The following is a 16,298-nucleotide window of genomic DNA, read 5'->3' on the forward strand; positions in this document are numbered from 1 at the left end:
ACTGGGTTCACTGTCATTTTCACTAAGCTTCAGGTTCATGATGAACTCGTAAAAAATATTTAGGTTGATGTTATGTGCCAACTTCCAGCATCAAGTTTCACATGAATGCAGTTGTGATGCAAGGTTTTTATATCACTATATTTGATGTGACTAATATTATTTATTTATTTTGCTTAAATACTGTTGTTGATCATATGACCAAATTATTAAGCTTGAAACTGACTTTCACACAGTCTACCACTCCTTCATGTGTTTTTGGAATACAGTTGACAGCTACTGACAGCCATTGTTTACACCAATGGAAGATTTTCTTGGAGCAGTGTTATGCTGATTTGATCAACTACGTCTGGACAAGTCTGCCTTGTTACTACCACCATTACAAACCTCTTAAAACATTGAATGGTCCTAACCACATCTGCCCATGTGCACTCCACGTGTCTACATACTGGAACAACAACAACAACAACCACCACCAACTTTTTTGTTTGTTTGTTTGACTGCCAAATCTAACACACTCTGAAGGGTTCTTTAACCAGAATAACACCTCTTGGCAAAATGCCCTGAGATGAGATTGGTTCCAACTGGCCTTCCTAATTCCTACTTTTGACTACTTTTATCCTTATTCGGCATACAATGACCATTTAGCTGCATTAGTTTCCTATCCTCCGTAGAGCCCAGGGGCATAGCTGGGCTGATGGGTAGGAAGGCAATGGGGCTGGTTGGAACACTGTGGCTAGCAGGATTTCTTGACCTCTCAATGTCCTGGATAAAAATTCGATTGGTCCCGTTGGAGCCATCTACTAACAAAAGTGTGTTCTGTAGATGTGGTTGAACTACATATTGTATGGGTTGTGATACAGAGCTGGTGTAGTAAATTGGTTCCTGTTGTAGTAAAACAGTCTGAACTGGACTGGGTAGTTTATCATAATGACTAATATGAGAGGAACGTCTGACACTAGTACTCTTAGAGGTAGGAAGTGTCATAGATGCGGCAGTACTTACAGTACTGACAGATGACTGTAGTATATTTGTATTTGACGTTACTCTTTCTGTTTTTATGTCTGCATGCTTTGTTTCAACAATGTGCTCCTGTCTGGTCTTAAAAACTGGCTCGACAAAATCAGCTGTGCTTTTGACAGCACCTGCAACATTTTGTGCCAATATGGGTTTGGGGGACACTGTAGGAAACATACAGATCTCAGCCAGAGTCTTGAACTTTGGTCCAAGTTCAGTGAGGAAATCTAAATCATTGTCATCCTCCAGAAGGCTGCAGCAACCCACAGAGCCAGCAGAGGAGCCCTGGCCCTCGAAATCATATTCCAAATGGGAATCCTCCACAGGAACAGCACATGCCGCTTTCTGTTTGAGGCAAATAAACAAAACAGTCATTGGCATCAAAAGCTTCATTACACAGGAGTCCAAAGAGAAGATACTGTGACAAATAATTGCATGTATAGCTATTATACCATAGTACCTGAGAGTAGTAATCATTGAGAAAAGCATCAGGGAGGGCTATGTCCTCATACAGGGCTTCTGTGTGTTGTATACCAATCACTTTTCTGTTGAATGATGCACGCCCTTTGCCAAGGTTCACTGATTCCCTTGAAAATGTGTAGGCATTGTCAACCTCCATTACAGTCTGGACAGCTGCCTGATATTTCTGCTCGCTCTGGATTTGTATCTCATCAATTTCCATTATGTTTGAATTTTTCATGTTGAAATTTGACGACTGTCCCATCTTAACCTTTTGGAGCATAACAGGTAAACATTGGAGTGACATTTCCTAAAAGTAAAAGAAGAAGAAAAAATTATCTTTGAACACAACTTCAATGATTCTGATACAGTTTTCAGAATCATGTTTTTAAAACAAAGTTGAATCAGGGATGACTGACAAGCTTTCACATTCCTCCTTAAAAATCTGTTTGTTTTCTACATATCCACATTAAATAAAGCAAAAAATATTTCTGATTTTATGCATTTGTGAGTATTTAAAAAAAAAGAAAGAAACATAAGAAACAGTTTCCCAGACAAACATGGGAGCCCACCTTATCCTCGCCTATGCCTTCAGTATGATAGGATATGAGGTTTTCTTTGGGGAGAAATGGTAGCTCGTTAAATTGGTCAGGAAAGATTTTGTCTGCCCCTGCATACTGACAGATCACCAGAAGAAATGGGATAACTGCACAAATAAAAAATAGATAAAAACATTCAAATTCAAATGTAAAGATTCAAACTAAAGCGTAAAAGGTTAGGCTTTTCATGTATTTAAACCTTTTTTCTGTTATGCACAGTACTTTTTCAGTGTAGGTAAAAATACAATAAGTTGCAACAAACTAGTATTACATTTAAATAGAACTGAATAATACTATAGAATAAATAGCTGTACAGACACAAAATAGTCCTAAATATGTATTGAAAATCTTAAACATACGTTTTTCCCAACTAGGCCTGTTATACGCATCATTCTTGGATGTTCTAAAATCAACTCACATAGTAGTAAGCAAAATGCCAGTAACAACAAGCCAATGGCTGGTGCAGCAAGCTTAGATGATGTAGTTCCTAGTCTTGCTGTTCTCAGGCTGCAGTCCTTTGTTTCCGAACAAGTACAAACATTTACTGTAAAAACTTCCTTGGTCGGACAAGACAGACCCTGGGCATCCAACACCTCTACCTGGAGATTATGTTGTCCAGGCCATAGTGGCACATGGGAATGAATAGCAGCACTTGTCTCTGGAGATAACAAAGCACAAAGAGTTTTCAAAGTCAACTCTTCAGGGAAGGCTTTCCACAAGGTTTAGGCGTGTGTTTACTGTGCCCATCAACTTTTATGGATTTTTTCTTAATCTAAATGTTTGGTTTATGATCTCTCTCTTCATTAAAATGAAAAACTGTTCATTTCTTTGTAAGTGAACAAACTTGCAAATTCAGCAGGGGATCAAACACTCATTTCCCCCACTGTATAGATAAGGCTTAAGTCTTTAGGGTAAGTCACTATAATAATAAAATTTGTACTACAATTAATAAATAAATAAATTAAATTCAAATGGTAAATGGCCTGTATTTGTATAGCGATTTACTTGGTCCCTAAGGACTCCAAAGTGCTTTACACGTTCAGTCATCCACCCATTCACACACACATTCACACACTGATGATGATGATGGCAAGCTACATTGTGGCCACAGCTGCCCTGGGGCGCACTGACAGAGGCGAAAATAAACGTATCCATTTTTTCTTTTGACCCAAACCAGATTTTCTTACCATTGATGACTTCTACAACCCAGCTGCCTTGTGTCCCATCAGGTATTATTCTGAACGTGAATGGAGCAGCATTGGGACTAACATCTTCATCAATGCCCGTAATGTAAACAGATTTTTGATCAGAGCACAGACTGGCATGGTGTGTAGTCAGGGTTGGACAGTGGTCATTGCCGTCAGTGACTTGAATGGCTATTGTTCCTGTTGCTGTCTTTGAGGGCATGTCTGAAAAGCAGATACGGTAAATATGTCAGTAAGAATTTGAAGCAAATGCCGTGATTGCCATTTGCTGGACTGGTATGCATAGCACCTTTCCACTCAATTTGAAGAAAGTGCTTTCTACTTTCTAATTTTCACACCCAGTCATGGGTACATATACATGCTTTATACCTAAGCACCTGAAAAGTTGATTCTTTTCATCTGGACGTAGCATTTTCAGTGTCCAGATCAACAGAATCAGCTTTTTGGGATTTTCTTACCTGGATGATTGAGCATGCATCAGGACAATACCTAAATATTGAATTAGGTTTGTAGAGTTTTAAAACATTTTCTTGTTGATTTGAATTCTACTAGTATTTCAGTTTCCGGGTCGGCCTCCTGAACTGTCTCTGTGGACTCTGTTTGATTATGCTCCCAGCTGTGTCTCCCTCCTGTTTCCCATTCCCTGATGACCTTTAATCCATTACTAATTATTCATATGTTCATTTTGGTTTGTGTTATTAATTAAATTATTGATTTCAAATTAGTTAAGCACATTTTTGAGACTGGTGAAACTAATATTTTAATTAGATTCCACTTATATGTTGATCATTTTAGATATGAAATAAGATAATAAAAGCTTTTAAGATCAAATCCAAAATGTTTGATGACATAAGGGCTTCATATGAAGGCAGGTTGTTTTTACTGCCTTAAATATCTTGGCTAGAAGCACAACCCAGTAATTCTAGGGGCTAGTTAACCTGATAGGTTAAATACCTGATTCTCCTTGACCCTCCACAATGAAAATTTTCAAGTAAGGTCTGAAGAGTTGCTGCTACCAATATTTTATTGGTAGTAAACGGAAATGAAATCCTTCAGTAGGGAAAAAGATAACCTTCAAACCTAAATATAAGAAGTGGAGGAAGCAGCAATGAAGTCTTAGTATTGACAAGAGAATTACCTTTGGTTATAGCTAGAATCTTGGCGATATAGGTACCATTCTTCAAGTAAGATGACTCCCTGTCTGGTATCTTGTTGAGTTTAATTTCAGCTGTTCCTTCATCAATTGTAAACAGGTTATCTGGATCATAAGCTTTGGCATAACTGGAATGCAAAACATATATAAGAAAGAAAAAAAAACATCAGTACAGTAAAAACGAGCGGCAGTGAAGTAAAAGTTCCCATTTACATAAAACACCTGCTCAACATTATGATAAAGATGAAACCTTCAAAAACAAACAAAAAACCTCTAACACAAAGTAGCTTTTAACTATTTTATTAATTATAATAAATAATAATCATACCTGGTAATGCTTTACATTAAAGACTTTATGTTATTAACATAATTGTGTGTCTTGATAGGATTAAACAGACCCATCAAAGATATTTTAAATGCTAATAAGAACACAGCTGTTAACGTTGTTTTATTGTTTTTACAGCTACCACTGCTACCTGCTACGATTAGTAAATGTATTATTATACCAGTTAACAACTTTTGCTGTTACCAGAGTAAAAGTAAGGAAAGAGCCCTCATTAAGATTAATGCAGCCATTCAATTTTTTCAATTCATTTTGTTCATATAGCACCAAGTAACAACAAAAACTCTATTTTATTCCTTTTTCTAAAACTTTAATTTATTTCTTGACTTCACTAGGATAGTTTTCTTGTATATTATAGCTAAAATCATAAAATGTTACCAAATTTAAAAATAATTTAGTAAAGTTTAAAAAATTTCATCATTGATACTTTAGATAACCAGTTATAGTCTTTTTGACACATAATATTTACATATGTGTTAATATGTATCTTGTAATGAATTCTAACCACATTACTGCCTGTTCTTAGAAAACCTTAATGTAAAGCATTAGCCATTATATTATTATTGCCATTACTGCTACACTCTGCTATACTATGCACTAGATTTGATCAAATTAAATAGGCGTTTGATGAGTGACATTTTTTATATAAATCATATCATTGGTAGCTTTGCCATTAATAGAAATTACTGAAAACTGGATCATTATGACTAGGTCGAAAGTTGATGACTGTCCAGTTACTGACTATGTCTTACAACAATGGCCAATTAAACATAAGTCTCACAGATTTTACTGTAACTTGACAAACCTGACATCTTCAGCTGTTTTTCCTGTATCTGGATCAGTAGCAGCAAACACTGCGATCTTGCCATCTTTAGGTGCTTCCTTTGGGTCCTCGGATACATGAACAATCTTGGTGTCAGGTATAAATGCTGGACCCTCTGGTACATTATTAACTGATATTTTAATGGGGTAGCTTTTTGGTGCATCTGGCTTCAGCTTTGTTCCTGGTCCTGGTTTAAGCTTCACATCAGTGCCAACTCCAGGGCCAGCCCCCACCTCAGGTTTAAGTCCTGCATCCAACCCTATATCCCCCTCGCCTTTCAGATCTAGGCCCACATCTACACTCACGCCTACATCCAATTCCACATCTACTCCCAGCTCTGTCTCTACACCCACACCGGCACCGGCACCGGCACCAGCACCAGCTCCTGCCCCGGCACCAGCTCCAGTAACTAGAGGGTCACCCTCTCCAACATGAACATCCACATCCATCTGTATAGCACTACCAATCACAAACGGAGCAATATTCTCAATCAAAAGGCCAAGCTCAAGCTTCTGGACTTCTTCAAAATCCACAGGCTGCAAAATAAATGATAAAGGATCAAATGAGTTACTTGAGAGAAAACAGACACACACAAAAAAATGAAATGCATTCAAGAAACAAACCCAGAACTAGCTGCAAATTAAAATGTTTGAAGCGAGTTTATACAAATATATAGTGTAAAACATTGAACACGTCACCAATTTCTAAAGGTGCTACTGTCATGAAATTCTCACCAGATGTTGAGAACAACTAATCCACACATGTAGAGAAATCAAAATATAGATGTTCATGGTTTTAAGTTTTAAGTATTGAGTTATGTGTAAAAATGAGAAATGTGGTTACATTAAGAACAGTGACAGACTGAACCAAATTATACTAAATCTAAGAAAGAGCTCTAGTATATACAAACAGCTCAATATATAAAGATCCAGAATATTACAGCGATAACATATATGTGGTGATATGCAGTGCTTTTTGACCTCCAAACATAGCATCAGCAGACCAGACGATATTCTCCCAGGATGTCACGAGCTTGTCTAAATGTTGGTCAGCAAACTTTAAATGCACTTCAAGATGTTTTTTCTTCAGTGAGCATGCCTACAGGCCATAGTGGTCGAGTGCATTACTTATTGTTTTCTTTAAAACAATTGTACCTGCTGATTCCAGGTCTTTCTGTAGCTCTCTACAAGTGGACAACTCTGCTGATAATTCTTTTTACTCTGTCTGAAATCTCGTGGGGAGCATGGCCGGTCTATGGTCTTTCCACTTCCTGATTATGGCCCTAGCAGTGCTCACTTAAACATTCAGGCTATCAGATAGGCGGGCAGGATTGTTTCTAAGTACCGATAGATTTCAGCTGGTGTCATGACTTTCCATTCCTTTCTGCACCTCCCTTTCTTCATGTGCTCAAGACTTTTTTCGCGGTGTCCCTACATCTATGGTTTGTTTTCTTTGCAGGTATGAATTGCATGGGTCAGGGTTAGGGTTGGGCAGTAACACATTACTGTAATCTGATTACTTTTTTCAAGTAACGATTGAAGGGATTACTTTTGCAAAAAAAGTAATAAGAGTACTGTTACTTTCCCTTAAGCATGCTGCGTTACTGCACTAATAAAACGTGATTTTGTTTGTTATAATGACTCTCAATATTACATATTCTGGTTGTGTATCATGTTTTTTAAAAAATTGTAAGTAAGTAATAAAGTAACTAATTACTTTTGAAAATATTTAATCAGTAAAGTAACAGGATTACTTTCTTGGAGAAGTAATCCATAATTAGTAACTAATTACTATTTTCAAGTAACTTGACCAACACTGGTTGCGACTGACATCTGGTGAAAATGCTTTTATAGCTCCTTTAAAACTAATAAAGTTGCTACTGAAATATCGAAAATATTGAAACTTGGTGACATGTTCAGTAGTTGTTTACCCGCTGTATTAAATACCTTTATCAACTTTAAGATGCCCTCGTTGGTTTTGTTGTCTGTCTCAATGGAAAAGAGATTATCTTCATTTCCTTTGGAAATTGTGAAGCGAGTCAGCCAGTTGTCTGTGTATTCTTGGTCTTTGTCCAAAGCCTTGATTTTCATCACCACGACATTGTCAACATTTTCATCCACTGAGCCAGAATACTGAAATTGGAACAGCAAGTTAAAGATACACCCCATAATGAAAATGTTTTTGTAATAATAAGATGTTAAGTGCCTGGCAATAATACATTATTTTAGTAATTCAAACTTATCCTATTGTCATCTTGTACTTTTTTTCCTTTATCATTGTGCTTACAGTGTTCAAAAGACTAGAAAAACATTGTAATTATATGAAATGATAAACTGTACATAGTTCCTTTTTAAATTTTCTATAGCTTTCTATGTAAGGTGGTCTCTCACAGTTAGCATTCTTGTTCATTTTAGATTAAACGAAATCCTGCAAAAAATTCATGAACCGTTTTTTCAGTGTCATTCTGAAACAGGATGTTTTGTATTTACCAGATGAAAAAAGGCAGTTCAGTTTTTTCACCAATAATTATCATAACCCCAGTGCTGAGCTATCCATCAATCCATCCTTCAGAATGCCATGCTGTGAACCACAGCAGTGGAAGCTGCTGGTCTCCACCCGATGAAGCTAACAGAACTACATCATCTACAAAAAACAAAGATGAAATCGAGCCGTCCCCTCATCCTCAGACTCTGCTTCTATTGTAGAAGGCATGAGATGAGATTGACGAGATTCTCAAAGTATTTCTCCAACTCTACAGGCCTGACAGGCCTGGCACCAGGGTAGGACCCAGGTAATCCTGTCCCGGACAGTGTACACTGGACCCTTGATTTATTACAAAGTAAATGGGTTATCTGAATCGCTCTTTGTCTGCTTTAAAACATGCTGCAGATTAATAGTGGTAATAAAACAGTGATCACTGACTTTTTTAGGGCATTTTTAGAGCAAAGAATTAAAGACAACAGCCTTAATGAACACAGTGTAGTTTGTACTCGGAAGCAGGGTTTATAGGGCTGTAAGAGGCTTGTTGGAATCTCTGAGCTTATGGTGTGCTCATCCATAGCAGGAGGCACTAATACTGTCTTGCTTGGAAGTTTTTCTCCTGGCTTGGATGCTGCCATTTTTGTCTAAGGTTCTTGAGAAGATTGTCCTCCACCAATTATCCTCATTCTTAGACACGCATAATATTCTGGACAAATATCAGTCTGGTTTCAGGGCCTTCCACAGCACAGAGTCTGCTCTACTGAAGGTGTTCAATGATGTGCTTCTAGCTGCTGACGCTGGAAAAAGTACAGTTTTAATCCTTTTAGACCTGAGCGCAGCATTTGACACTGTCGACCACACAATCCTATTAAACCGTCTAAAGACATGTGTCGGCATTCAAGGCTCTGCTCTAAAATGGTTTGCCTCTTACCTAGACAGCAGAACATATTCTGTGATGCTGGGTAACAAATACTCTTCCTCAGCTACACTCACTTGTGGAATACCTCAGGGCTCTATTCTGGGCCCTGTCTTATTCTCCTTATACATGCTCCCATTAGGCTCCATTTTTCAGAAACACCAGATCTCTTACCACTGTTATGCAGACGTTACACAGTTCTACCTTTCTCTAAAACCAGGTGCTGATAGTACACTGCAGAAAGTCTCAGAGTGTCTTAGCGACATACATTGCTGGATGTCTCTGAACTTCCTCAAACTAAATCATGACAAAACCGACATTATAATCTTCGGTAAGCAGGACTCTATTAGTCTCATAAGAAACAATTTGGGCCCATTATCAGCTAATGTACATCCCCATGTAAAAAATCTTGGTTTCATTTTTGATTCCACTCTCAAGCTGCACAAGCAAATAAATTCAGTTGTTCGTGGCAGTTTTTTCCAACTCAGGAGCATTTCTAAACTCAAAAATATCCTGTCATCTAAAGTCCTGGAAACTGTTATCCATGCTTTCACATCGTCACGTCTTGAGTATTGTAACTCTCTCTACTTAGGCATTTGTCACTCAAGCCTGACCCGCCTGCAACTTGTTCAAAATGCAGCCGCAAGGCTCCTGACGGGTACTAGAAAGAGAGAGAATATTACCCTGGTACTTGCATCTCTACATTGGCTACCAGTTAAACATAGAATCGATTTTAAGGTTTTACTATTTGCTTTTAAAGCTCTCCATGGTTTGGCTCCAGGTTACATTTCAGATCTTCTTAGCCTGCACTTACCCACTCAATCTCTGCGCTCCTCCAGTCAGATGGTTTTATCAGTTCCACGCTCCCAGCTCAAATCTAGAGGTGACAGGGCTTTCTCCATTGCCGCCTCGAGACTCTGGAATAGTCTTCCCCCCTTCATAAAATCCTCTTCATCCTTGGAAGTCTTTAAATCGAATCTCAAGACCTACCTATTTTCCAAGGCTTTCGGATCTCTTTGATATCCTTTTTTATTCTGTCTACTTGGTCTCTTATCTTATTGGATGATGTTGTATGTGCATATACATTATGTTCACATATGTGTGCTTGTGGGTGAATGTGTACAGTTTTGTATATGTATGTGCATATTTGCATGTACATTATATGCTATATACTCTTACATGTCCTACAATTCTTTTTTAAAAATGTTTTCTTTCTACTTTAATTCTTTCATTATATTATCCCTCTGTTCAGCACTTTGGCCGACACTTGATGTCTTTTAAATGTGCTATATAAATAAAGATGACTTGACTTGACTTGACTAGTTTTGGTTAACTGTTAAAACAAGATGCATGCTCTATAAAAACTGAACAGCAGACATCGTTACATATTTAGTACACTATAATACTGAGTAAGTAATAGGGATAATAAGTAATAAGGTAGAGCTGACTTAAAATCTGTTTATAACAGTAACCTGGAACAACATGAACAACTTGCATGACAAGTGTCATGTTTTTAGTTTGTTTAGTTTCACCCATACCCTTTGCCTTAATAAACGGCTTGTTTTTGTTAATCCACGTCACTTTTCACGTTCTGTTTTGGTCTGCGTTTGAGTTCTTTTGACAATACATGCAGTCTGCCTCAGACAGACTGTGACAGAAATATTTTCTGAAGTAATAAATCAACAACTGAAACTTTTTTTTTGCTACCAAGGGACTTACCCCTTGGCAATTAGAAAGAATGCAGGGTAACTTTATTCCTGTATTACTTTTCAAATCCATAAGCTATGTCTAAATTACATAGACAGTCCAAAAGAGCAAACTCCAGAGCTTTCCAAAATGGGCCAACACAGTTTAAGAATTTTTTAAACACCATTTTGCCACAGTTTGTCTGACACGCAGATGAATACTTTCATACTACGAAGATGGAAATGAATACAGAAGTAACAGCCTTTAACTGCTACTGGATATTCCTAAACTCCCTGCAGCTTGGGCCACCATTCACACTGCTTTTAAGAAAAGCACATTTGATACCACTAACGTAAAGTTCATAACTTAAGCCATCCATAAATAATGAGACAGACACAGCTACGTACAGTTGTTTTGAAAGTGATTAATAATATAAGAATACATTTGGATGCCTCAAGAACAAGTAAAGGTCATATTCATTACCTCAGATTTTTCCAGAGTAGGCATGTTATCATTGATGTCCAGGATCTTGATCTCTACAGTTCCAGTTCCTGTTAGTCCACTTGCTGCTCCTCCCATATCAGTTAGTTTTATAACCAGTCTGTAGAAGTCATAAGTCTGTGAAAAGGAGGTGAAAACGCATGACTTATATCCAGATACTTCCACAGAAGAATTGTAATCATACTAAGCTAAGATGAGTCGGTCCAGTCGGTCCTATTTTCCTTCCAAGATGAGAAAATCACCTTTGCATGTTTAGGAGGTATGACATCTGCACAGTTTCGCTTACCAATATCTTAATTAAATTACATTTTCGGTCCAGGAACATTGTTTTATTGTACCTGACAAAGGTTGCCTGAATCAAAATGCATATATTTAAGAAATATATTAAGAAATTAAAAAAAGAAATTCGTGCAAAAATGCAGAAGCATATATGTGTCTTGCTGTATGTGCAGTGACTGCTAGCCTCACCTCTCTGTCCAGCGTGGGCTCTTTGACATACAGTTTTCCAGTCTTTTCATCTAAATGGAACATGTGACCTGTGCCTTCTGGCTTCTGACTGATGATTCTGTAGGAGATCTCTGCATTAATTGTTCCAGCTTGATCAATGTCTTTACCCTCAAGCTGCATGACAAAGGTTCCTGCAGTGGAGCACAACAGCTCAACATGATCATTTGACAAACAACTTTCACATACATAATATATGCAGACTGTATATGTGACAAAAAGAAAGGTTAGAGGCTGATTCTCAAAATGAATTTCAACTGGATCTTATAGAACGCAGATATATTTCAACAGTTTTTAAGATGTAAATATAATGTGGATGGCTGTGACTAAGCAAGTCGAGGGTCATCTGTGAAATGTTAAGCTTCTAGCCCAGAGTTCTTCTGTTCTTCTTTTCCCCTGTCTGTCATGACTCCCCCTCTCTCTACTGCTCTTGCAATATCATCTCACTACTCCGAGTCTTACTAGGCTGAAGAAATATCTTCAGAAGAGGACAGATTTCAGGGATTTTCTCACAAGAACTCCATAAAAGCTAAAATGCAATTTGTATGCCATCACATATAGAAAACTGTGTTTAAAATCCATCATTACCTTTTTTGCTTGCCTCATTAATGTTTCCAGTATGCAGCTCAAAAGAAGGAGGATTGTCATTTTGGTCCAGGACTGTTACAGTCATTGGGATGTTATCCTCTGCTGTGGTCCCATTCCTGTATCTAGCGATCCCTGTTAGCTGTGTAAATTGTGAATGACAGACTGAGATCGTTTTAAAATGTATCTTTTAATACGTAATACAATTATATATAGAAGCTATATTAATGACTTCGGAATTTCAGATTGTACCTGGAGTTCTACGGCCTAAGATTAAAAATGAACCTTCAAGTTCAACTTTAAAGTTCAACTTTTACTCAAGAAAAGTAATTTCTTTTCTTGAGTAAATTGCAATCTGATAGTAATCTGGTGCGATAGGGCCCTTCTCTATAAAGGGGAGAGAAAGAAGGAGTTTAGGGAGAAAAACAGGAAGGAAGGAGGCTATTGGACACAGTTGTAGCAGGTTAAAGATGGTTGAAATTGAAGACTCCGGTGAGAGAAAAGGACATTTTAAAGGAAAACACTTTTAACCTGGCCTGAATAGTTTTGCTTTTAAAAATAATTACATTTTATCAGAAGGAGGATTGATTTTAGATTGGATTTATGTGGACTTGTGATAAAAGACTGGACTGGAAACTGTTGGTTTTGTGGCCTACTTCATAAAACAAGCTGCAAAGCAAGTTTGCAAATTGGCATCAGTGAGCTATCACCAGCTATTAGCAATCAGAAATTGTGTAAGCTTAAGATAAGCCATGAAGAAGGGACTGACTTACAATTGTAAGAATGACAAATCAGTTGGAGCTGCCTGTCATCCAACAGCAGCATGACCAGCAGTCCTGGCCACCTAGCTAATGGATGGCAATGATTGACTCCAGTAGTTTTGGTGAAATACAAAGGCCAGAAATAAATGCAATGATTGTACTTCTGTTTGACATTCATAATATATATTTTAGCTGCTAGTAGCTAATGTTAGCAGCTAATGTACATTCTTTCAACCATACAAAAATGCTAACTCTATTTTTCTGTGATTGCTGTGGATACGTTCCCTGAGGTCTGTATCTAACAGAAGTGGAGCTGAGACCAGGAATGGAATTCCATGATATTGTTTGGTGTTACATAATAGAGAAAATGGTGAAAGAAAACTGTGCAGAGTAAAAAACAGAAAAGAAAAAAGAAAGAAACAAACATCAAAACAAACTTACATTGTAGTGTGGGCAGTTTTCCCGATCCAGTATATCAGTGATACGTACAAAACCAGTCTCTCGGTCCACCACAAAGAGGTTTAATGGTTTTTTATCCGCCCCTTCTCCAGAAAGGAAATATTGAACCTTCTCAAATTTGTCTTTATCAGAGCGTATCTGAAATAAAACAGGGGAAAAAATTACTGTAAATTACATAGTAAGACTTGGTAAAATAGATGGTAAACATGTAATTATTATGATCACATGGTCTTTTCACAACATCTAGTCATGCTTTAAAAATTGTTCTAGTATTAAAGTTGAACTTAAGTCTCAGACAGTGATGTCAGGTTGGGGTGCTTCTTAAATATTCCTTGTTATACTTTTTAGCAAGCGCAAGTATGTCTTCAACAACTGTTTTTCACTCTCTACTGGAATTGTTTTTGTAATAATACAAAAACTATGCCAAAGCACTGCCAGTACAACAGATACTGCACAGACATAAATGATGTCTAAACTTTTAATTTTACTATTGAAAAGAAAGAGTATATGCACCTGAAATGTATCACTGTGATCATATTGGATTTGCAAATCCTTTAACAATTAGTTTTTAATAGGAAATCTGCACTGACAGCTGTTTCACTGGTCAATGTGTGTTTTTAAACTATAATTAGCAAACCTAGGACTTGTGATTGTTTTCAAGTGTTCAACTGTGTGTACAACTGGACTTTTTTAAAGGAATGTTCATGACATGCAATCCTAAAGTAGCGGAAGATCACCAAATGATGTGATAGAAGCCACTCAGCCACTGCTTAAAAATATAATGTGCATATAACATGTGTATATGTTATAAAGATTTCAGTGAGCTGAAGACCTTTGCAATGTGTTCCAAATGGGTGTAGTCAATGTTCTCCATCAGCTTTGTAGGAGGAAGAATCCACTCTCTCCGATTCCTCCTCAGTTTCTTTACCTTCTTCTCTTTGGCCTCAGAACTCATCATCTGTAATGGCAGTAGTACAGTTAAATCCCTCAGTCCACAACAAAACGCTGGGCTAGGCTTTCTTATTTTCCTTACACTGTGTTATCTGCGAACCGCCAACTTTGATTGTAGCATATAAATAATAATCTGTGTTAGGCAGTAAAATAAATAATACCTGACCGCACCACTTCATGGTGCTGTTTTGTCACTTTAAATAAGAAGAAGGACGCCCTAGCATGTTAATATGATAGTAGTTTAAGACTGAATACTCACTAAGGCCAGTAAAAATAGAAGCAGTAGTCTCAACTCCGCCATGAGTGCAGAGAAGCGTTGGGATGTGTTGAGTCAGGTTTTCAAAAAAGAACAAACCGATGGGCTGTATGTAATCTAATAATGTAAAGACACACCCACATCACGTTTAAGTCCGTCCCTCTATAGGGCTTGGCAACATGATGTTACCTCACAATGTGCTGCGAACACACTCTGTGATGTGCAGACCCTTTCTATTTAGTGTCCTTATTTAACACAAGCATGTACAGCATGTACTTTTGAGAGTTAAAGGTGTGTCTTATCAGCACAATAATTTTAAAGGTAATCCACACCTAAAGCACACTTCAAAGGCATTCCGTGAGAAGAGGCTACTTTTCAAAAAAATAAATGAATTTAGCTTTTTTTTTCTTTTTTTCTTCTTTTTTTTTTTTTTTTTTAGCTTTTTTCAGTGTTTTCCATGGTAAAATTTAAATAAGTTCTTTGATTTTGGGAAGAGAGTCTGGCAAAATGAATTTTGAGTTTTCCTGACTGTCTTTGTGCAGTTTATGGAAAATTAATTCTGCCAATTTTCAACCCTGATATCCTGAGAACACAAGTGTGTGTTAGGCTTGTTTTATTCCAGATGTTGACCTTCCACTATATACTTGTTACCATTTAACATTCAAGTAAAGGAGATCATAACTGGGCTGAAAAACTAAAACTATCAGAGACAGAGACTTTAGACTTTGTGAGTGGCCAAATCATCAATCTAGAACATTCATAAAAGAAAACTGCAATATCAGATGAGGGACTGTTTCATGTACAGGGGTTTTCAGTCCATCAACCATGGCGCTTATGATGTCACCATTTCACACTGTAGTCTTTTATACTTAATTTGTAATCTCTGTAGTTTGTTGTTGGACAGTCATCTGTAAATCTGCAAGTCATCTGAAAATTAATTCATTTTCATTTCAAATTAATTCATTCACTTATATCATTGGTGGAACCTCGTATTTTGATCAAATGACTGGTGCCTACACACATACTGTGAAATACTCCATTTCAATCATGGATCAACATTTAGACTGATGTTGATATCCATAAATTTTTATTGGAATGATGCAAATGACGGTGTTAGCGTGACAATGCAGTGCACACAGTTTGCCTTTGGGCACTTTAAGGCGTTTTCCAAAATAAAGCAAAATAAATAAATCAAGTCGAATGACTCCAGTGACGCTATCGTCAATGCGCAATGTGTTAAATAAAAATGCTAGTCCTTTTCAGTAATACTGTTATAGCCTTAGGCAAAAAGATAAAATCAGCATACTACTGGTTTAAGACTCTTATTTTTACATGCAGGTGCTGACAAGAACGCTCTGACATACTTTCAGTGGCATATCTTTCAACGAGTTTGAGAGGTCAAGATAGGTAGCGTAACAACTGTTCATACACACACACACACACACACACACACACACACACACACACACACACACACACACACTTAAAATGTGCACATTGGTAAATTGCTGGGACTTTGTATTCTCAAGAATATTTTTACTATTAACAATAACACAGCAGAAATAAGCATATAAATGGAAATCAATCAATGATAACAAAATA

At 37.2% G+C, this 16,298-nt stretch overlaps 1 protein-coding gene across 1 annotated transcript; it reads right to left on the reverse strand.

Annotated features, from left to right (window-relative positions):
* Positions 1-597: 597 nt before the first annotated feature.
* LOC134646664 (desmoglein-2.1-like) lies at positions 598-14,744 on the reverse strand. Its single transcript, XM_063500528.1, has 14 exons — positions 14,700-14,744; positions 14,322-14,447; positions 13,472-13,627; positions 12,273-12,411; positions 11,649-11,818; positions 11,163-11,297; positions 7,543-7,728; positions 5,579-6,132; positions 4,416-4,558; positions 3,260-3,481; positions 2,491-2,730; positions 2,046-2,179; positions 1,475-1,783; positions 598-1,359 (listed from the first exon to the last, which is right to left on the reverse strand). The coding sequence occupies exons 1-14, from the start codon at positions 14,739-14,741 to the stop codon at positions 598-600; spliced, it is 3,318 nt and encodes a 1,105-aa protein (XP_063356598.1). The 5' UTR covers positions 14,742-14,744.
* Positions 14,745-16,298: the final 1,554 nt, after the last annotated feature.

The sequence above is a fragment of the Pelmatolapia mariae genome, linkage group LG17 (genome assembly GCF_036321145.2).
Source record: "Pelmatolapia mariae isolate MD_Pm_ZW linkage group LG17, Pm_UMD_F_2, whole genome shotgun sequence".
Taxonomy (NCBI): domain Eukaryota; kingdom Metazoa; phylum Chordata; class Actinopteri; order Cichliformes; family Cichlidae; genus Pelmatolapia; species Pelmatolapia mariae.

Coding starts and splice junctions, on each gene's coding strand:
- LOC134646664 (XM_063500528.1), bottom strand. CDS start 14,741: ATGGCGGAGTTGAGACTACTGCTTCTATTTTTACTGGCCTTA. Junction 4,559..5,578: donor AAAACAGCTGAAGATGTCAG/GTTTGTCAAGTT, acceptor TTTGCATTCCAG/TTATGCCAAAGCTTATGATC. Junction 2,731..3,259: donor GGTTGTAGAAGTCATCAATG/GTAAGAAAATCT, acceptor TGTTATCTCCAG/AGACAAGTGCTGCTATTCAT.